Source organism: Phyllostomus discolor, chromosome 13, assembly GCF_004126475.2.
Source record: "Phyllostomus discolor isolate MPI-MPIP mPhyDis1 chromosome 13, mPhyDis1.pri.v3, whole genome shotgun sequence".
NCBI classification, from domain to species: domain Eukaryota; kingdom Metazoa; phylum Chordata; class Mammalia; order Chiroptera; family Phyllostomidae; genus Phyllostomus; species Phyllostomus discolor.
In genome coordinates this window covers 25,903,819-25,924,600 of record NC_040915.2, presented here as the reverse complement: position 1 = coordinate 25,924,600, position 20,782 = coordinate 25,903,819, and the positions used below count along the sequence as shown (strand labels likewise).

The 20,782-nt window shown below is 51.0% G+C and overlaps 2 protein-coding genes across 6 annotated transcripts in view; one reads left to right on the top strand and one right to left on the bottom strand.

Moving 5' to 3' along the window:
* Nucleotides 1–20,782, bottom strand: part of CYFIP2 (cytoplasmic FMR1 interacting protein 2) — a 104,376-nt gene that overhangs the window by 34,089 nt on the left and 49,505 nt on the right. For all 5 annotated transcript variants that reach the window (XM_028527237.1, XM_028527236.2, XM_028527239.2 and 2 more), the window contains 4 exons: nucleotides 18,745–18,853; nucleotides 17,084–17,203; nucleotides 12,232–12,431; nucleotides 10,553–10,640 (listed from right to left, as the gene is read on the bottom strand). In XM_028527237.1, the coding sequence (XP_028383038.1) occupies nucleotides 10,553–10,640; nucleotides 12,232–12,431; nucleotides 17,084–17,203; nucleotides 18,745–18,853 (517 nt within the window). The remainder of the gene's footprint in view (nucleotides 1–10,552; nucleotides 10,641–12,231; nucleotides 12,432–17,083; nucleotides 17,204–18,744; nucleotides 18,854–20,782) is intronic.
* Nucleotides 5,473–10,425, top strand: FNDC9 (fibronectin type III domain containing 9). The gene is made up of 2 exons (XM_028527245.2): nucleotides 5,473–5,734; nucleotides 7,710–10,425. Exons 1-2 carry the CDS (start codon nucleotides 5,574–5,576, stop codon nucleotides 8,365–8,367), a joined length of 819 nt encoding a protein of 272 aa, XP_028383046.1. The 5' UTR covers nucleotides 5,473–5,573; the 3' UTR covers nucleotides 8,368–10,425.

The window sequence follows — 20,782 nt, the reverse complement described above, 5'->3', positions numbered from 1 at the left end:
ACCGTTTAAACTATTTTTATGTGTGGTATACTGGCTTTTAGTCATAAGGCCTCTGCCTTTCACTAGATGGTAAACAGGGCCCGCCACCCCAAACAATAAGGGCTATTTACTTGGCAAAATGAATTCACAAGCACTTTGCATCTCTGCTTCCTGGAATTTCAATTGCTGTTTTCAGCGATCCCAAGAGGAATTAAAACTGCTTCTAATTTCCTGTTTTAGTTACAATTTCTCTCATGTTCCTTGAGCAATTTGAATACCATCAGCCCACCAACGCAAACACGGCTCTCTAATTGGGTTCAGAGAGCAAGCGGCACCTCTACTCTGAAATCACCGCAGATAAATGAATAGGACAGCAACACCAAGAAAGATCACAAGGTGAGATGTATAAAGGACTATATATAACTCCCGAGCTCCAGGTTCAAATCCATTGCTAGGGCACGGGGGAAACTGCTGACACATTGATTGGTCCATCCCTTCTTGAAGTCTCATGAGCCGTGGGGCTGGGTCTCCCACAGCTGGGGAGACCCTCCTTGTGGGTCTTCTCAGCTGAGACGCTGAAAGATTCTAGGCAGCTGCTGTAGAGACCTTGAGAAATGATGCTCCTCCTTTCTGGTCCTAGGAATGGAGTCCTTTGAAGAAGGCGAGAGGGAGAGCAGGAAACGAGCCTTCCTGTTCAGAGATCCCGTACCAACACTCTAACACTAAAGTTCTGAAGGAAACCAATGTCATCGTTTTAAAAAAATAATCTAATATAATAATGACTCTCATGTGTGTATAATGCCTCTCGGTTTATGAATGTTTTCACCTAGTAATTCCTTCATAACTACCCAGGTGCCTTCATTTTCCTTGACTGCGGTAGCAAATTACTGCAAGCCTGGTGGCTTACAACAACAGACATTTCTTCTCTCGTAGTTCTAGAATTCAAAATCCAAAACCAGCATCCCTGGGCCGACATCGGGTCAGCAGGGCCACTCTTCTTCCAGAGATTCTAGAGAAGAATCAGTCCCTTGTGTCTCCCAGCTTCCGGTGGCAGCCAGCACTCCTGGGTTGTGGCTGCATCGCTCCCGTCTTCAAACGTCCCTGCTGAGATCTGCCCTTCTCATCCTCATGGGTGCAACCTCCCTCTGCCTCCTTCTTAGAAGGACATTCGGGATGGCATGTAGGATCTGCCCAGGTAATCCAGGATAATCTTCCTGTTGTAAGATCCTTTACTCACTCATCTCTGCAAAGCCCTTCTCTCCAAATCAAGTAACATTCCCAGGTTCCAGAATTAGGACCTGATCTCTGTGGGGGTCATCATCAACTTACTATACCGGGGAGAGGGAATGCAAGCATCCCCATTTGGCAGAAGAGGAATCTAAGTGCAGTGACTTGCCTGAGCGAAATGCAAGATGATATTCTGACATACGGACCAACTGCCCAAATCGCTGAACTCTCTGGGTGGCAGATAAACAAGGGGTGGCCTGGGAGTGGGACCATGCAGACATGAGTAGGGGTGGCCGCAGCAAAGTGGGTGGCGCCGCTGGTAGGGGTGTCAGCGGGGCTGAGGCAGATTCCCCCGGTTAGGCCTCCTGGTAAGAGCTGGTGCCCAGGTATGGACCCAGGTGGGACAGACCCAGGTTGCTGCAGCAAAGCCCCTGAGGATGAGGACAATGACCTAATGGGGAAGGTACTGCAGGAGGACAATGAATTTCCCAGAGGTTGAATCATGCCTTACGGGCATCGCGTAGCCAGAGAGGCCCACATCAACACTTTCTAAAGGCTCAAAAATTATAAGAAAATGACTGATACAATTGAAGGAGTGATTTGTGCCGCCATCTGCATGACGTGGAAGGCGGCTGTGGGATGGAGTCTATGCAATTACTTCACTCAGAGAATGCACTGGCAAAGTTTTGACTCATGTACTGATTTTGACGACTGAGCCGGCTGTCAAAGGTTTCTTACATTGGACGTCAGCCCTCACCTGAAGTGAGAGTTCTCAGGCTCAGGCAGGTGTGATTCCAGAAGGCGGAATGCTTGCTAACTATTTCTCCAGACATGTTTGATGTTTTCCTTGCTTCTAAGTCGACCTCATTCAGGTGGCCGAATTCTCTCTGAGGTCTTTTAGTTTCTTGTCTGTTCCCATTTGTGTGTGTGTGTGTGTGTGTGTGTGTGTGTCTGGACCTCTCAGGAGAAGCAACCCACCAGGAAGAGAGCTATTGTTCACTACTGTAGACTGCAGAATGGGACAAGGCAAATGACAGTGCATCAGAGAGGCCAGCTAGGACTCTGGCTTTGGGGACCCAGTGACTTAGACTTAGAGCACTGCTTGGCCACAACCTGGCTTTGTGGTGACGGTCAAGTTAATTAATCCTGAGCCTCAGTTTCGCCCTTTGCGCCTACCACAGAGAGTTGTTGCATGGGCACAGTAAGAACACACATGAGAATGCACCGAAATATGCTCAGTGGTTATCTCTGAATTGGATGAGCTTGACTGCCATCTCTGAATGTTTCTAGATTCTTTAATTCATGTACAATAAGCGTGTGGTTTGTCAAAGCCATTTTTTAAAAGGAGGGGAAGGAAGCATCACGCAGGGTATGAACCCTGCCCATTACCACCTCCGGGCTAAGCTACAAGCAGCTCAGGGAATGGCCTGGACACACTGACCTCTTTCTTCTCAGTGATCATCGCTGCTCTTCCTAAGCCAGCACTTTGGAGAGAGGGTTCATCTCTCTGCTACAACAGCACTGTAAGGCAGGTCTTATTGACATTCGCATTTCACACAAGAGTTCACCAAGGCATAGAAAGTGAGGGAATTTGTCCAGGCAGGATGGGAACCCAGTCCGGGGGGTTCAGGGCCTGCATGCTGAACCCTGGGTGGCCACCAGCTTTGGGACCCAGGTAAGCCCTCTCATGGTCCTTTTACTGCCACCTTCAGGAAGGGCACAGGGACCCCACTCTGTCACTAGCGACTCCTGGTATGTACAGCCTGGCTGAACAGCTGTAGAGGCTACAACCTAGAGACCTAGCAGAAGGGCTCCCTGAAGGTAAGAAAGAGTGAGCGTGGCTGCAGTGGGATCTCTGGGGGCAAGTGTCCCCAGACGGTTTATCTCATTCACTAAGCGCTGCACTGGCTCCCCTGGGTGCTGGTGAGTGGAGGTGGCCTGAAGGAGCAGGATGAGCCCTGGTCAGGGACACAGCCTCCAGCCCTGGGTCTGCCGTTAGTGAGTAGCACGGCCCGAGGAATGCCAGCCCTTCTCTCAGGATCCCTGAAGCCAAAGGCCTCATATTCTGAGTGTCTCAACTTCTCAGATAAACCCTGGCTTGGTGGCTTGGTTGGCTGGAGCATCATGCTGTACAACAAAAGGCCACAGGTTCGACTCCCAGCTGGGGCACATACCTAGGTTTTGGTTTAGAGCCCTGGTCCGGGTGCACATGGGGTGCAACCGACCGATATTTCTCTCTCACATCGATGTCTCTCTCTTTCTCTGAGATAAAGAAACGTGTCCTTCGGTGAGGATTAAAAAATGCTCAGGGTTAAAAACGGCATCCAGGAGCATCAGAAATAAATTCCCCTTCTCTGTGGCAAAGGATCGAGTTCTCTCTCATCACGCCACAGGCGCCCTAATGGTATTTTTATTCTCCTGAAAATAACTTTTCAAAAGGCACCTGCAAACTGCCGCACTGGCCTTTCTGTGGAGGGGACGCTTTCACGCTCCGCAGCGGGGAGGCCCCATTAGCCTCAATTACAGCACACTTGGACGGGCCCCCGGGGAGACCGAGGCCATGAGGGGGCCACAGGGCACGTTTCATCAAGAGACGCCAGACATCCCAACTCCACACCCAGAGACCCTGGGCCAGGGGAGGGTCTGCGACCCCCGGGCACCTCTTCGTGACCTTTTGTTGCTGAAAGGACTCACAAGGAAGCCTTCGGGGTTCACTTGGCTACTCTGGCCAACAACCAAAGCTGACTTTTTAATTTTATTTTATTAATTTTTTAAAGATTTTATTTATTTATTTTTAGAGAGGGAAGGGAGGGAGAGAGAGAGAGAGAGAGAGAGAAACATCAATGTGCGGTTGCTGGGGGCCGTGGCCTGCAACCCAGGCATGTGCCCTGACTGGGAATCGAACCTGCGACACTTTGGTTTGAAGCCCACGCTCAATCCACTGAGCTATGCCAGCCAGGGACCAAAGCTGACTTTTAACAACATGCAATTTGTGTAAAAGAATTCAGGCTCCAATCTATCTGAGCCAGGGTTGCTGCCACGGATTAGCTCAAACTCAGTGGTTGTCAGAAGACAGGACTCGGTTCTCTGTCTCAGACATGCCCTGTGATCTCGCCACCAGAACAGTGACAATGTCTCCTTTTAAGGCGGACGGGAGCGGCAGGGGGTGGAAGCTCACAGGCTGGCGGACCTTCGAGGGGCGTGGAAAACGGCAAAGTCAGGATTCTTGGAAGAAAAGGTACTTTGGGGATCATCCGACCCAGGAAGAGTGGACAGTTTCTATTTCTGGTGTCAGCTCCACACGACTGATTGGTAGTTTCTGGGGATGCTGTTAAGAAGGACTTTGAGGCTGTGCTTCTGAGCCTCAATGGAATGAGTGGTCCCTGGGGGCTGCTGCAATACACCCCCGCAAACGTGGTGGCTTAAAACAATGGAAACCTCACACCCCTCGTGGTTCGGAAGGCCAGAAGGCTGACACCAAGTGCTCCCGCTGAGGATCTGGCAGACAGTCCTCCCTGGCACCTGCCAGCTGCTCTTGACCCCCGGCAGTGCCTCCGTTCACGGCGGCATCACTCTAAGCTCTGCCTCTGTCCTTCCGTGGCTTCTTCCCTTCCTGTCTGTCTGTGTGTATCTCTCTCCCTCCTTTTTCTCCTAAAGACGCCAGCCACTGGATTTAGGAATTCCTCTAAATCCAGCAGATCACTTTGAGACCCCTAAGTAATTCTACAAAGACCCTATTTCCTAATAAGGTCACATTCTGAGGTCCTGCGTGGACCTGATTTTGTGGGGGGGGGGGACACCCAGACCAACCCACTGCAAATGCCACGATGGTGTAGCAAGCCTGACACGAATTCAGAACTGGACAGAGGTGGATCCACGCCTTCTGTCTGCCACCGGATGTAGCCCAGGCCCCCAGCTTTATAGATGATGGAACTGAGGCCCATAGAATGAGAGACTTGGACAGTGTCGTACACCTAGGTAATGCCACAGCAGACCAGAACAAAGGAGAGAATACGGAGGTGGGGGTGGGAGAGGGGTGGGGTGGGATGGAGATGAAATTACTGTTTTAGTTGTGGGATAATGGAGAAGGGCATCTTTGCCTTTGAAAACACTGTGCAAAGGGGATCTAAATGGGGCTAATGATAATAATAATAATAATAAAATAATAATAATCCTGTGGAAAATTTAGGCTCCTCGGAAGAATTAGCACCACTCTGAGGATCAGTTTGCAGCAGACTGTCTGCCTTTTTTTTTTTTTTTTGCACCAAATAAACAAGAGCTCCTCTCAGACTGGTTCCTGAAAGCAATGTGCATACATTTGCCTCCTGGTTGCCATGGTGAATGATGCTGATCTGTTGAAATGAATAATGCGAGCGTTGGGGGCGACAGTGGGATTGCTCAGACGGTGGCGGCGAGAGAGGCGTCAGGAGAGCCCAGAGCAGAGGCGGGGGAAAGGCACCATTCCCTTGGTCCGGGTCCACTCTGCCTCTGAGGGCTGTGCTCCAACCAGACCTGCCGCAAGCATCAGGTAAGGGACATAAATGGCTCTTCTTGGAAAAGGAAATGGCTCTTCCTTCCACACTCGCTTGGAGGAGGGCCAGGCAACGGTCGTACGAATAGCTACAAATCGGGGGAATTTCCAAAAAGAAGCAGAGGAAGAAAAAATAAATAAGGGAGATGGAATTGGTCCTAAAAGCGGAGGATGCTGCTAGCATCTTGACAGAAAGCCCTTAAATATGCCTGCTGTCGGGACTCAGTCTGCAAAGACAGCCAGCAGCAGGGGGGAGGCAAACGGGAGAAAAGATTCATGACAAGAAACAGATTCCTGATCACCCCTGCTGGAAGGGTTTTACGAAGGTCGTTGCCTCTGCACCCTTAGTAAAGAACTAAGCTCTTTCCCCGTGGTCAGAAGTGTATGTATAAAGCTGCGCGGGGTGTTGGGGTGGTGTGAGGAGCCCACCACAGGGAGCGCTAATATTCAGTGTCCTTGGCAAATGACCTCCCCTGGAGGGACCTGAGCACATCTGTCATCCCTTTCCGTCCCCATCTTTCGGGGAGGAAATTTCCTGCCAAAGAGGAAGGAACTGCTCCCCTTTCTGAGCATTTTAGTTCCCTGTCATCCTTAGAGAAGGAAAACAAGGATTGAAAAACCACTCACGTCCTCTTAGGAAGGAATAGGGGCATGAACACAGAAGGCTGGAGGGAGGCAGGGAGGACAGAGAGCAGCTTGGACCAGAAATCAGCCTGGCTTAACATCCAGTTCTGGTTGAACTCTGATGGATGGTTTTCCACCATGCCACTGCAGTCTAAAGCAAAGCCTCCTGCACTGCATGCGAGAGGAGGAACAGAGAACAGAGCTGGGTGGGGGGAACTGCCCATCACCATACACGGACTGCGTGCGGCTGTCCTGGAATTTTAGATCAGGGGCGAGTCAGTGAAGGGGAAATAAACACACAGGGTTCAAGAGGAGTGAAAAGGCTTGCAGGTGGTGCTCCCTTCCCAAAGCAAGGAGGCTGGTGATCTGAGGGCTCGTTTGACTTGTCTGGAAAAACAGCACTGGGTCCTCGGGCCAGCCTCCCTTTTTGCGGTAACTTTCTATTACTGAACCCAGTGGCCTTGCATTGGAAAGCCCAGCAGTTCAGTGGCTTTGAGTCTGGCTCTTCTTCGCCGAGTCACCTCAGATTGCTCATCTGTAAAATGGGGATCTAGTGCGGACGGTGCGTTGAAGAGTTAAGGAGATTTATTATTGTGTGTGGCACACCTAGCGCGACCTGTGACACAGCCATGGCACGCTAACCATTGGTATTACTGCCACTATTAACGTTCATAGGACCGGTAGTATTAAATAGTAACAGCTGGGCCGGCATTCGGCGCTGCCTGTACTGACCCAGGAAGCTCATTTCCTGCGCACCCCTGGCTTTGAAAAAAATAAACAAAACAAGAGCAGAGGCTTTGGGGAGAAACCAGCTGCCCAGGAGTGATGAAGCGGATCTCCTCTTGCCACGGGCAACAGAACCGGGAGGCAGAATGCTCTATATGGCTGAGCTACCAGCAGTCGGAGCAGACGTAAGAAGCCCAGAAGGGAAATTGAGGAGAAACACCTGCCTGACTCGGAGGTCACACACCTGTGATGACTCATGCAGTGACTCGAGTTGTCCTTTCAGGGCTTTTTTCCCTTTTTTTTTTTGAAGGGTGGGAACCATGTTGTATTCAAAGGATCCGGCCTGGGCCAGATGAGGCTAGGGGATGTGGGCCCATCGTTTTTAGGTCTGCAGGCCACCAGCTTTGGCATACAAAAGCCCCAGTTTGAACTCCTGCCCTGCCGTGGTTTAGCTATGCCTAGTTGAGTAATGTCATCTCTTGGCCTCCATTTTTTTTTGTTTGGAAAATGGGGGCAATGTTAGTCTCCATCACGAATGTTCCCTAAACAGTGGCTGTGATGATGATCATAAACAACTACTCAGCGGAGGGGAAGTCACTCTTTACTTCCGTTCTGGTTGCAGAATCAGGATGAACATCGAGGTTGGCAACGTTTCCTACACGGGAGCCATTGTGTCCTGGTCGTCCTCGGAGCCCTGCCTGGAGGACTACTACCATATTATGTACAGGCCCAACTGGAACAGCATCTTCTCCGGCTATCTTCGCTACAGCTTCCAACACGAGGAGAAGGTGCCTAAGACCGTCAGCAAGGTGGTGCTGGACCACCTCACCCCTTCCACTTTCTACTTCCTGTGCGTCAGCTGCAAGAAGATCACCTTCCCCTACAGGCACTACTGTACCATGTTCCACACCATGGAGAAGAATCCGCTGTCCTCTGGAAGCCCCCTGGTGGACCCCCACGTCTCCCTGTGGGTCCTGCTGGCCATTCTGATGGCCTGCTTCACGGCCGTCTTAGCATTCGTCTGCCTCCAGTTCTGGTGCATCCGCTGCCATGAGCCCCGCTGGTCCTACAGAGCCGGCCACATGGAGGAAGCCAATGGGCGGGTGAGGTGGCCAGAGGAGGCCCGCGTCCTGGGTCTGAGGGATGAAGACCAGCAGCGGCTTCCCCTGGTGGAAATGCCCCACGAGGATTCCGGAGCTGGAACGGAAGCAGAAGCCGACCAGGCTGCCTCTGATGTGGGTGATGACCAGCCTGCCATTCCGCCCCAGTTCAAGGAGTGAGAGGTGGGAGGGGGGAGGCAGCCCGCACTGCATAGCATGACGCCCTCTGCAGAGTACCTCCTTTGTAAAAATGTGTCTGTAGACTGCCTACCCACGTCTCCCCTCAAAAGCCAGCATTCTTCTGGACCCTCTGGGTCCACAGATGCCCCGTGACAAAGCTTCTCAGGCCAGCGGACAGGTACCCCCACGGTGTGCTGAGGTAGACACGTGGCATCACTTAGAAGTGTCCATTTGAGGAGGGGCAGCTCGCAATTTTAGAAGTTATTTTAATATTAAAGCAAATATGAATATATCAAGATGTAGAAACTGAAATGTGCATGACTTAAATAAAACACAATATTCCAAGGCAGTTTTGGGGTTGAAGATGGGCTCTCTGGGTTATGGTCTCAGTCAGCTTCCAGGAAGGACCGCAGACGCGCCTGCTGCTGGGGGGTAGTTTTGGAAAGGTGGGACAAGGCTTGCTCTCGAGTGTTTTCCGGCTTTCAGGCAATCACATGTCACCTTGTACATCATTTTCATTTTTTTAAGCCATATACTATCTTTACTATTATTAGCAAGTATTTTTATTTTATTTACTTATTTTTATAAGATTTTACTTACTTATTTTTAGAAAGAGGGGAAGGGAGGGAGGCAGAGAGGGAGAGAAACATCCATTTGTGGTTGCCTCTCGCCTGCTCCCTCCTGGGGATCTGACCTACAACCCAGGCATGTGCCTTGACTGGGAATGGAACCTGTGACCCTTTGGTTCGCAGGCCAGCACTCAATCCACTGAGCCACACTGGCCAGGGCACAAATATTTTTAAGTTGACTCATTCAAAAAATTTAAACATATTTTAAAAGGCAGCCTTACATTACTCTGAAAATGAATACCACCACCCTCCTGCTATAAATAGAAGAGACATAAGAATAAACAGAATGAAAACATCATAAACTTGACTTAGACACCACTGCCTACTGAAGACTCCAAGGTTATGGCTCACTTTCTAGTCTTCAATAAAAAGGGAGATTAGCAAGCACTGGAGAAGTATTAAGGACCCATTAGCACCGGCGGAAGTCTTTCTCCCTGACATAATCCACGAGGTTTGAAAACTACCTAAAATGCGCTCTGGAGGCATCTCCTGATTTAAGACAGATGTGCTGGACAGACCGGCTGTCCTGGAGAAGCCACCTGCCTTCTCTTGGCTTCATCCTAAGACCTTCTAAGCCCCACCTTTAGGGCCAGCTGGCGGGAACTCACCTCGGTTCATCCCACTCCCTGAGCTAGGGCTCCCCGACCCAGGGGACGACCTTTCCTAAGAGTGTTCTGTTGGCCCAGTCGGCTCCTCTCCTAAGTTCACGCGAACATGGGCTCAAAGGTGGCCGTTTTTGTTCCCCCGCAAGGAGAAAGGTTGGCTTTTGTGTTGTTGTTGACCCATCTCACCATTTCGGTGGCATTCTGTAGTCCTCCCATAACTGCCGCCTTCCCAGGGTGAGAAGTGACTCTCCTACCTATGCCATGTGACAGGAGGACCTGGGGAACGGTGTTGCCCTGTCGCCACCCTGGGCGTGGGACTGGAGCATGAGGAGGGCAGAGGTGATGTCTGTTTTAATCTCTAGCGTATCTGCAGCACGTAAAAGCGAGCCGTGTCTGGCCTAGAGTGAGTGCTTAGTGAGTGTCTGTTCCATGGACGGCAGGGACTGAAGGTCTGGCACAGGCACCGCCGGGGACCGTCAGTTAGCGTCAGGCTGTGTGCGTGTGAACGGCGCAGCACAGATGGAAAACAGGGTTCTCAGTTCTGGCTCCGGTCACCTGGACTTCCTTCAAAGCATCACCTTCCCAACCACTTCCAGTCTGCACATCCCTTCTATCTATAGAGCACAGATCCCAGAGTCACAGGACGATATCGCAATGAATCAACTGAGAAACCGGAGGCAATGGGACGCCAAGATGAGAAACCCCATGCATGCATCTCCCCGCTTACCTACCGGCAAAGCTCCTGCACAGGATTCAACCCCGGGCCTGTGTTCACCCCTGTCCTTGCTAGTTGTGAACAAATAAAGATGAATAAACACGCAGTTGTTTCTGCCTGGATCTCACTGCTGCCTCGTTATCTCCACACCTTGCTTTTCTGATTCAGGGAACACGTTTCTAGCCGCTTTGGCTCACTAGTTCTCTTAGAAGTAGGACACAGGCAAGAGTACTCACCTTGGACCCGTAGAGGTAATAAGGCTGGACGTTGGCAGGTTTATCTCGTTGCGGCTCTTGGGTGAAAGGAATGGCAGTTCGGACAAAACTAGGAGAAGAAAAGAGATGGGGCAGGAGTTAACTGGGTCCTCACGTTCTTCAGGGGACACGATGTGGTGGGAGCCCTTCCTGACCGGGTGGTGGCTGCCTGTAAGGGTACTGAATCAAGTTCTCTAACACACTCCCAATTCAACCACTGCTTCCGCTGCACAGACGGGCAAACTGTGGCCCAGATTCACAGGTTGATTTGGGGCTTGGGGCTGCTCAGAACAGTGGGCTGGGCGTGAGCATGGCCTTCTCCAGGGCGCCACCTCTCCATCCTCAGGCTGGTTTCTCAAGAGGAGGGCTCTGCAAACTCTTTCTGCACAGGCCCTGACGGCCAATATTTCCAGCTTTGCCCGCCAGATGGCCTCTTTCATGAAGACTCAGCTCTGCTGGTGGCAGGGAAGCACCCGTAAACAGTAGTAGATGAATGAGCATTGGCTGAGTTCCTGTGAATTTTAAATAATTTTCACTTGTCACCAAATTATACTTCTTCTTTGGGCTTTTTCCCCGCTTAAAAAATGTCAAAACCATTTGTAGCTCATGGGCTGTACAAAAATAGTCAGGAACTAGGCGTGGCTTGTGGGCCAAGAAAGTTACAAGCCCCAAATCTTCAGAGAACTGGAAGTGCATCTGGCCAAGTGCATGGGTTCAGGGCATTGGTGGATTCCTCCCAGGCCTTCCGTTCACGCAGCACACACTGACTCAGTGCCGGCTCTGAGGACGCTAGAGGACCTGTGAACACAGTGTCGCTCATCCTCATGGGCTCACTTTGTGCGTGAGCACCTCTCCCACCAGGGTTTGAACCTCTCAGGGGATAAGGGATGAGGTCTTGTTTCTACCTTGGCGCCTGGCCCAGATTGTGTGCACCTCGTGGGAGACGTGTTCCACTCCATCATGCGTGTGTGTGTGCTCTGCACATGTGTGCCTCTTTGCACACACATGTTCCCATATGTGGATGTCCTCACAGAGTACCATCTGATCATGTCACTGCCTTCCTTAGACTGTTCCAAGGTTCCTAAGTGCCCCATCCTGATGTGGCCTGTGGAGCAGTGTACGGTGTGTGGTCCTGCTTCTTCCTGCATCCTGACGTCATCTCTTGGTACCATTCCCCATCTCACTTGCTCCACCCTGCCAGCTTCCCGGCTCCTCAGAAACTCTGCCTGGAGCCCTGTTCTTTGCCTTTTCGCTTTATTGATTCCTACTCAGCCTCTGCATTGCAACTCAAGCACACTTCCTCAGAGGAGGAAGCCTCTCCTGAGGTTTGCATCGCTTCCTGCACTGGTACAGGTGATGCTGTTCTCTCTCCTGGCTCTGAGGGTTTTCTTCCATCTCCACATTCACTGCTTATCACAGTATATTTGTCATGTGATAAGTCACTCGATCAATCCTGCAATTGTTTGATCTAGCCTGAAGGCTCCAAGAGGTGGGAAGGTGTCTGTTTGCCTCCAGCACGGAGCCTGCACCCAGAGGGGCTCTGTGAGATGCCCACTGCGGGAACAAGCTGACACCTGTGCGGGGCCTAGTTTGGAGGAGGCAGCTGGCTGCTCCCCGGGCCCCACCGCACCCCAGGTCCCTCTGCTCGGGGACTCCCTTACCGGTTGGTGGACCCGTTGTAGCAATAGTTGGGGAGGAAGTCGAAGTTCAGCTCCCAGAAGACGTGCAGGGTGATGCGGCCGTAGGGGGCGGACACATTGTGATTAGCCTCCCGGAACATGGCGTCGAAGCTGTCCAGGGTCATGTGCTTGCACAGCAGCCGGTGCGTGAGCCGGTTGATCTCCAGCAGCCACTCCAGCTCCTGGCCAGAGAGAGACCCCGCAGCTGCTGAGAACTTACATGCCACTTAGCCTTACCGATCCCTGTCACATAGAGGAGAGTCCCTCACACATCCTCCCAACTGCTAGCGTGGGGACCTAGACCCTGGCTGTGGCAAATGACCACGTTCCCTTCTTCCGAGAAGAGGAAGCAATTGCCAAATGTTGCCAAGGGAGGCTGCATGCCTGTCCCAGGAAGGGGACCACAAACCATGTCCACCTCCCCTGTCCACTTGCCCTCTGGGCACTGGCATGCCTACTTGCTTTCCAAAGACACTGCCCAGCTAGCTGGGCCCCAGGAGACAGAAGCAGAGTCGATCTTGTATTTCTGTCCTCATCTACTTCATGGTGCACGATGACTGGAATCTCATTCTTCCAACTGCTGTTCCAGAATTGGAATCCTGGTTTTGACCTTCTTTTGAGAAACGGCAGGAGCTGCTCTCACTAAGCCCCGTTCTGATGCTACAACAATTAGATGGACCTTTTTCTGGGCAGCGGCGCTCACAGACAACCCACCCCAGGACTCCCTCCTGCCCAGCCTGCCTCACTTCCCTGTCTGGCCCCCTACAGCAATTTAAGTCTGCAAGCATTGACCCAGTTCTGTACCCGCAGTGCAGAGCCACGGAATCTGAGTTTCAGGGTGGCAAAGCTCCAAGATTGGAAGCATGGCCTAAGGACTCCCCCTGACCACACTCTGGCCCCCAACCAAAGTTAGGGGTGCTGGTGGCTGACGAGAATGAATGAGTCCCTGGTGCGGGGCTGCCTCCTGTGATCATAGACAACTAAGCTCCATGTCCCCCCCGCCCCGTCAGTCTGGCCCCCTGGTCGTCCCACCCCCTGGCTGCACTCTGCTGAACTGCCCTTCCGATGTGCTTTTGCTTTTATGTGGTAAAACCATCTTTACTTTTCAAAGGGTTTTCTTAGCAATGGTTTCCTTTCTCCAGACAGCTGGCTGTGTACAGGGGCCAAACACCTGATGATCTGGAATCAGAAGACCTGGGTTCGCATCCTAAGCCCTGTCACGTATGTCCTGGGTGACCTTGGGCAAGTTACTTAACCCGCTGAGCCTCCCTTTCCTCCTCTATGAAACATTCACTTGCAATGGGTAAAAACAATAAAAGGAGTAAATGCTAATGAGTCCATTTCCAAGAGGAATGAGTTGTTCTGTTCCAGGGAAGGCAACTATACCTAAGGAACCGGGAACAATTTCTGTCCTAATGTTCTGTGCTTTTAACAGTCTCGTGAATGCATCAGTGTTGACAAGGGATATTGCAGGACTGTCCTCAGCTCTGTGACGTGGGGGCGGCTGGAAGTGGAGGTCCCCTGTGCCTGCCACCAGCAGTACAGGGGTGTGTCTTCGTGACATAACCCCAGCTGTGCTCTCGCCTCAGCAGGGATGCAGGGTGCAGCTCACCAGGTGCAGCCGGTTTAAAGGGGACACATGCGAGGTCCAGGTATCTTTGAGAGGATATCGGCATTCCACAGTGAAGTCGATTTACTGAGGAAATACAACACCTACATGGGCAATTCCTGTGAAATAGCAGAGAGAGCTCTTCAAGGGGAACCAGAAAGCCTGAGCGTCAGCCACGGGTGACTGTTAACCGGCTCTGTGGCCCCAGGGAGGTGAGAAGATGGGGAGTCTCGAACTTGGGCACAGTGAGACCCGGGAGGTCCAATACACGAATGTAGTGTCCCAGGGGGCTTGCGGGGGACCACAGGCAATGCAGCCAGGCTGAGGGCAATGGCTGGGCAACTGTTACCATCTGGGGAGACTGGTCTGGCGCTGCCAGAGCATCTGTGGGGTGACTCGAGTTCCTCCAAATGTTAAATGTTGGCTTGAAACTTCAAATTCGCTCCGCAGCCTGAACGTCACAGGCTGCCAGCTCCCAACCTCAGCCTCAGATCCCTCGGAGGACCTGTGTGCCCGGCTGTGGGGGGGCGGGGGTGGTGGTACCAGGCTGACCAGGAGTCTCTGCAGCCCTCCCAGCTTTGCATCACGATGCCACCCCTTCTCAGGATGGAGTTTCTATGGGTGAGGGAAGGGCTGAGGGGAGCACATTCCTTGGTCTGTTTCTCAGAAGAGGCAGAAGCTTCTCAGCAGAGGTGAGTGGGGGATCTTCTGAGCCTAAAGGGGAGAGGGGCCCTGGGGTCTCCTCTTCAAGGGCTTCCTGGGAAGTGGCTACTCTCCTGAGGGCTTTCACTGAGTGCTCTGGTGTTGTTCTCAGCTCAAAGAACATTCAGTGCCTTTCAAAGGGAGGGGAGAGGCCGCCCCCACACACCCAACCCAGTTTTCCCATAAGCTGGGCTCATTCATTAGTGGAGAACTGCAAGGCACAGAGAATAAGAAGATGAAAACAAAAATCCCACTGCTCGGAGATAATCACTGCTAACGTTCTGGCACAAACAGAGAGAAATCTATTTCTTAAAATAGATTTCCCAGAAGAAGGTGTGCTATATTACAGTCTCTTCAAGTCAGCGACCCAGGACTCAGGTGGGCGGTGGGGTCAAGTCGTGCTATGAAATGTTGCCGAAAATTCACCCTGAGAACGTTTCATTGCAGCTGCAAATTTCGACGTCCCTCTCATCTGTTTCTCTTTCCCCGCAGGCTATTATTTATTGTCATGAACTATGCAAAGCTCCTTCCAGACAGGATCTCATTTCATCCTTGCAACAACGCGGTGAGGTGAATGCTAATAGTTCCTCCATCGCGCAGACAGGGGAACAGGCCTAGAGAAGAGGATGAGTTGCCAAGGTCACCCAGCTAGTGAGTGGCAAGGTCACGACTGGCCCCGCAGGTCTTCCTGACTCCAGAGCCCTTACTTCTTAATCACTTTTTTTTTTACTACTTTGTCCACTTGAAAAAGAACACCTTTTAATTTTGAAGTAATTTTAGACTAACACAAAGTGGGAAACGGCAGAGTTCCTGCATGTCCTTGACCCTGTGTAACCAACGGTAACATCGTACATAGCCGCCGTCTAATGAGCAGAGGTGGGAAGTTAACATTGGTACCATACCACGAACTCGACGACAGACCGCATTTGAATTTCACCTGCCTGTCCCCCAAGGCCCTTCTTTCTGCTCTCAAATGTAATCCAGCCTCCCACGTCGCATCTAGTTGTCCTGTCTTCTAATCTCTTCCGGTCTCCAACTGCTTTCCATCTTTTGTTGTCTTCTCTGATCCGGATGCTTTTTTTTTGGTTTTGGAATGTCACTTGATTTGGGTTTGTGAGCTTTTTCTCATGATTAGACAGAGAGTATGCCTTGTGGCAAGAATACCACAGAAAAATACATACTGGGGACACACGACTCTATGGAACTACTGCTGGTGACGTTAACCTTGGAAAACCCGGTGTCTGCCAAGTGCCCCCACTGCAAAGTCATTGCTGTTCTATTCGGAGGTAACAAATGTCTTGGAGGAGATCATTGGATATGACGCAAGTATCCTGTTTCTTCCCAAAGGTTTCTGGAGAATCTTTTATTGTGGGAAAATAATACCTGACATGAAGGGCACCATTCTAACCATGCTGAAAGGTGCAGGCCCCTGGCAGTCAGCACCTTCCCGCGTGGCACCATCGCCACCACCCGTCTCCAGGACTTCTCCATCGTCCTCAACAGGAACTCCGCGAGAGCTAAACAGTCTCCCCCTGAGACCCCCACCCCGCTTTCTGTCTCTGTGAATGTGGCTGCTCTAGGAATGTCCTAATAGGAGGAATCACACGATATTCTCCTCAAAGTTCTGCCTGCTAATTTTAGTATCCGTGGCCAGATCTTGCCAGCAGCAATGACCACCGTGGTGATCCAGGGGTGATGTTCTAGTTCCCTCACTCCTTCTACTCTTCTGCTTCTGAGAGCATCCCAGCCTTCCTTTGATCCACTGGGAGACTGATCAGTGAAGTTTATCTCATTCTTGGAGAATGAAAATTACCAGAGAAGTTCAGATGCTGTTTAATAGGAGAAGAGGGTAGGTCCATGCTTGTCCATCAGAATGGACTATATAATTTGCAGGTCCCTTCGCAAAATAAAAATGTGGGACCCTTGTTAAAAAAATTATTAAGAATTTTTTCCTGGCTGGGTGGCTCAGTTGGTTGGAGCATCGCTCCCTACACCAAAAGGTTGTAGGTTCGATCCCCAGTCAGGGCACATACCAAAGTTGCAGATTCAATCCCCTGTTGGGGCACATACAGGAGGCAACTGGTCGATGCTTCTCTCTCTCTCCCTTCCCCTTTCTCTAAAATCCTCAGGTAAGAATTTAAAAATTATTGAGAATTTCAAGATGGTGACTGCAGAGCATTAGAGCCAACACAGAGCCCTCTGGGCTCTGGGCCTTGGCACACCCATGAGGCTAGCCCTGGTGTGCATCCTTCCCTGGCTTTAGTGGACCACCCTCCTCCTTGCTCGGATCTGCAGAATCCTAAAGGACAAGCATGTGTCCCCAGGTTGGCCCTCCGGAGGGATTTCAAGACCTCTCTCCACTCCCACTCTCCTGGCAATTGGGAGGGTGGGATTATTCTCATTCTTAAATCTACTCTCCCTGCTCCATTCAGAAAGGAAAGAGACTCACTGCTTCTCCTTAACTGGCCTGGTACTAGGCTCACAACAACGTCCACCGAAAATCCCAGAGTTCCTGTCTCTTACCACAATGGAGGTCAGGTCCTCACTCTCGAAGCGGCTGATGGCCTGGTCCAGGGACTTATACATGGCGGCAGAGATGCGCTGAGTAATCAGTCTGTTCAAGTCAATGGATCTCCCCAAGAGCTGGATGGAAGGCAGAGAGGGAAGAGTGACCCAAGGTGTGCGCAGGCGCATGACAACTAAATGCAACACACTAATAGAAACTTGGATCATATATTTTACATATTTACTGTGTTTGTGAGACAGAAAATACATGTGAGAAGAGAAAGCGAAGCAAATGTGGTAAGGCATTAATAATCATGAATCTGTTTATAGAATATATGTGTGCTCAGTAGATTATTCTTTCCAGTTTCCTGTAGTTTTGAAACATAGAGCGTTGAGGGAAAACACAATTCGTTCAGACTGTAGGAGGAGGCCCAGGGGAGGCTCTGGCATCCTGTGCAAGGCCAGCACCCTAAATTTGGCCCTGAGGTCCTTCCTGAATCAGTCTGCCCTGTGCCCCAATTCACAGTCATCCGGGAATAGCCGCCTCCTCGGCAAGGACCTGCTGCTTGCCTTTGTGGGGGTGAGGTTAACAGCAAGGGGATGAAGGGTTGCTTACAGAATGGAAAATGTAGCTTCCACTGGGGAACACATGGGCATTGTGGCAGATGCTATGTAGATAGCAATAAACATTTATCGACTACCTGCTGTGTGCACTGTGCTTTGCTAGGTGCCCAAGGAATATTCTTAACTGTTTAATTTTTTCCTATTTGTCTTCTAGGAGTGAATTTTCTACCACCTGCCTAGGGCCCCTTAAAGCCATCTTGTGCACACATGAAGTCCTCAGTATTAAATATCCTGAGGCCAACTCTGGCTGCAGCAGTAAGAGACAGGCATCATTTTCTGAGAGGCTGACGGAAAAGCAGCGAGCCCCTGCTGCTGGCAGAGGTGAGACTGTCCTTCTTCCTCTTGTGATTCTCCATTTCTCTGGGATTTCTCACAGCAGTGGGAATGCCCAGGGCTTCCACAGTGACTCCTCTCATCCTCACCTACAGCATCCTCTCAGTGGAACCTCTGCCTTCCTTCACCTGCGTCTTCCCACAAGCACCGTGGACCATGTAATGAGCACCCGGAGGTCACGGCGTAAAGGCCATTTCACATCACTGCTCGGTCGCCAGCAGTGCGCAGGAGTAGGGCGCAGTCTGCCGGAGCATCTCTTACTCTGCCTGCCTGGTTCCGTTAACACTTTTAAGCAAGGATGTATGTTTCTGAGCTCCTGGCAGCATTTTCTCTCCATCTGGGGTCAAGTGTTAACAAAAACCAACTCCACAAAAACCAATAATAATTTCTGCCCGATGTTTAGTCCAACACGCTTTGTTTAGAAGGCCCACAGAGCTCTCCTCCCCTGAGCCTGTTCGGGGATAGATGTCGGATCAGCAGTCCCAAGCAAGGAAGCGGGCTGCTGCTTAGGACAGGAAGACAAAAGGTCCGGTGGCCGCAGAGGTGAGCCGCACACGGGCTGAAAAGCCTAGAACCTGAACCCGAGGAAGCCCAGACATCCACGCGGGGAGACGTGGGGGGCGGACGACAGACGGCCCTGGCCTCTGGTCTCCACGCTCACTGCTCAGCGGCTCTCTCCTGCCCCGTTCCAACATCTCCTCTCGGCTGCCTTTCCCCCTTACCTGCACGTGTCTCTGTTTCAGCAGCGTCTCGTAGCGGTTGGACGGCGGGTAGGGGATGATGACGCCGTAGTTCTTGCACTCGGCCCGGAAGCGTTTGTCCAGCAGCACACTGGGAGGGAGGGGAGGGGACGCAAGGTCAGCAAGCATGACCCTAAACAGCTTTCAGCTGCTCAGCCGTGTCCAAGGGAATCTACTCATGAGGCACCACCGTATATGTTTTATTTAAATATGATTTTTTTCTGTTCGAAAGCAAACTTCTTCAAATTCCTTTTCAGCCGCTAGAGCTCGATATGTGAAACGGCACTTCTAAGGCAAAGACTGGCAACACAGAAGTTCAGCTGCTCTCCTCTTGTATTCACTTACCAAAAAATAGGACAATAAAAATAAAAACAAATGCGTGCGTGTTTCGCACGTCCCATAGCCTTTCTCGGGACAGAATGTCCCCGAGAGGACACGCTCTGAGCACTAGGAATACAACGTGCGTGTCCTCGTGAAGCCCGTGTTGTGGTGAAGAGCGACGGCTGCTGTAGACCAAAGCAGAGGAGTCAGATAACCCCAAAGAGCACCCGTCTGCACAGCGTTTGTTATTGCCAGGTGCGCGCACACGATCACGCACTCCCTCTCCGTCTCACAGCCAATCTGTGAGTTAGATGCACCGCGACTGAGGCACGGACAGCAGAGTAATCGGTGCTCTGGAGAGAATGGGACAGGACCCTCTGGTGTTAGGGGGTCAGGGAAAGGGTCTCTGGAGAGGGCCTCTGGGGCAGAGACCTACATGCTAAAAATGGCAAGATCTGGGGCAGACTCTTGCGGGCACACAGGAGCTGGAGAGAAGGAAAGACGCCAGGGTGGAGAAAGGGAAGGGCGTGGCCGAGATCCTGGAGCAAAAAACGAATGTATAAAGTCAATCTAGGGGCCAGATCACACGGGACAACATAGGCCACAGTAAAGAGGTTAATGTTTCCTGGGTGTAGCTGGAAGTCATTAGGAGGAAGCCACTGAGCAAGAAAGTGACATAATCCAAATCCACACTCTCCAGTATAGGGAGCGGCGGCCACCACACGAGCTCCAGAGCAGCTGAGACGGGTGGGCCCAGGTGCGGATGCACTCTCAGTGTCAAATACGTACTACAGTGTGAAGACTTGGGGTGGGGGGGGGATGGGGAAGAAAACTCTCTCTCTAATAATTTTGAATTGTTCCATGTGGAAATTATAGTGCTTTACATAGAGTGGATTACATGACACATCAAATAGATTGTTAAAATTAATTTCACCTGTTTTTTTCCCTTTTCTACATATGGCCACTGAAACTTGTAAAAGGACGTTTGTGGCTCACACATACAATGTGTGGTGTGTTTCTGCCGGGTGGCTCTGATCTGGGCCATTCTCCACCCACTGGGCTTTCTGACCCTTCCAGCCTCTCTCCAGCTTTGGCCCGCAGCCGGCCCGCCCGCCCGCCTTTGGTCTGTGAAGGGACCTGTCCATGGTCTAACCCACTCGGATCCCCTCTCAGCACCCCTAAGGGGTAGGCCTGCTATTATAATTTTTTGAACTTTTCAAGTAATGCATACAATAGATTAGTTCCAGGTGTACAACATAGTGATTTGACATTTATATCCCTTAAGACATGGTCTTCATGGTGAGTCTAATAATTATCTGTCACCGTACCAAGTTATGACGATATTATTGACTATATTCCCCATGCTGCGCACTACCTCTCTGGGGCTTGTTTGTTTTGTCACTGGAAGTTTGTACTTCTTATTAAACTTCACCGTTGTCACCCGTCCATCACCCCTCCCTTCTGGCAACCATTAGTTTGTTCTCTGTGTCTATGAATGTGTTTCTGTTTTTATTTTATGCGTTTTGTTTTTCAGATCCCACATATAAGTGGCATCACGTGGTATCTGGCATGCTGTTATTATTATTATTATTATTATTATTATTATTATTATTAAACTTCTGCCACAGGGACTATGCACGGGTAGTTCCTCTTCCCTACATTTTCCTGTCTCCTCCTTCACCTCATTTTACTTAACTCC

What these genes read in the sequence shown, in the direction of transcription:
- FNDC9 (XM_028527245.2), top strand. Translation starts at nt 5,574, where the DNA reads ATGCGAGCGTTGGGGGCGACAGTGGGATTGCTCAGACGGTGGCGGCGA. An exon ending in AGACCTGCCGCAAGCATCAG is followed by an intron (nt 5,735 to 7,709) that starts GTAAGGGACATA and finishes TTCTGGTTGCAG; the next exon opens with AATCAGGATGAACATCGAGG.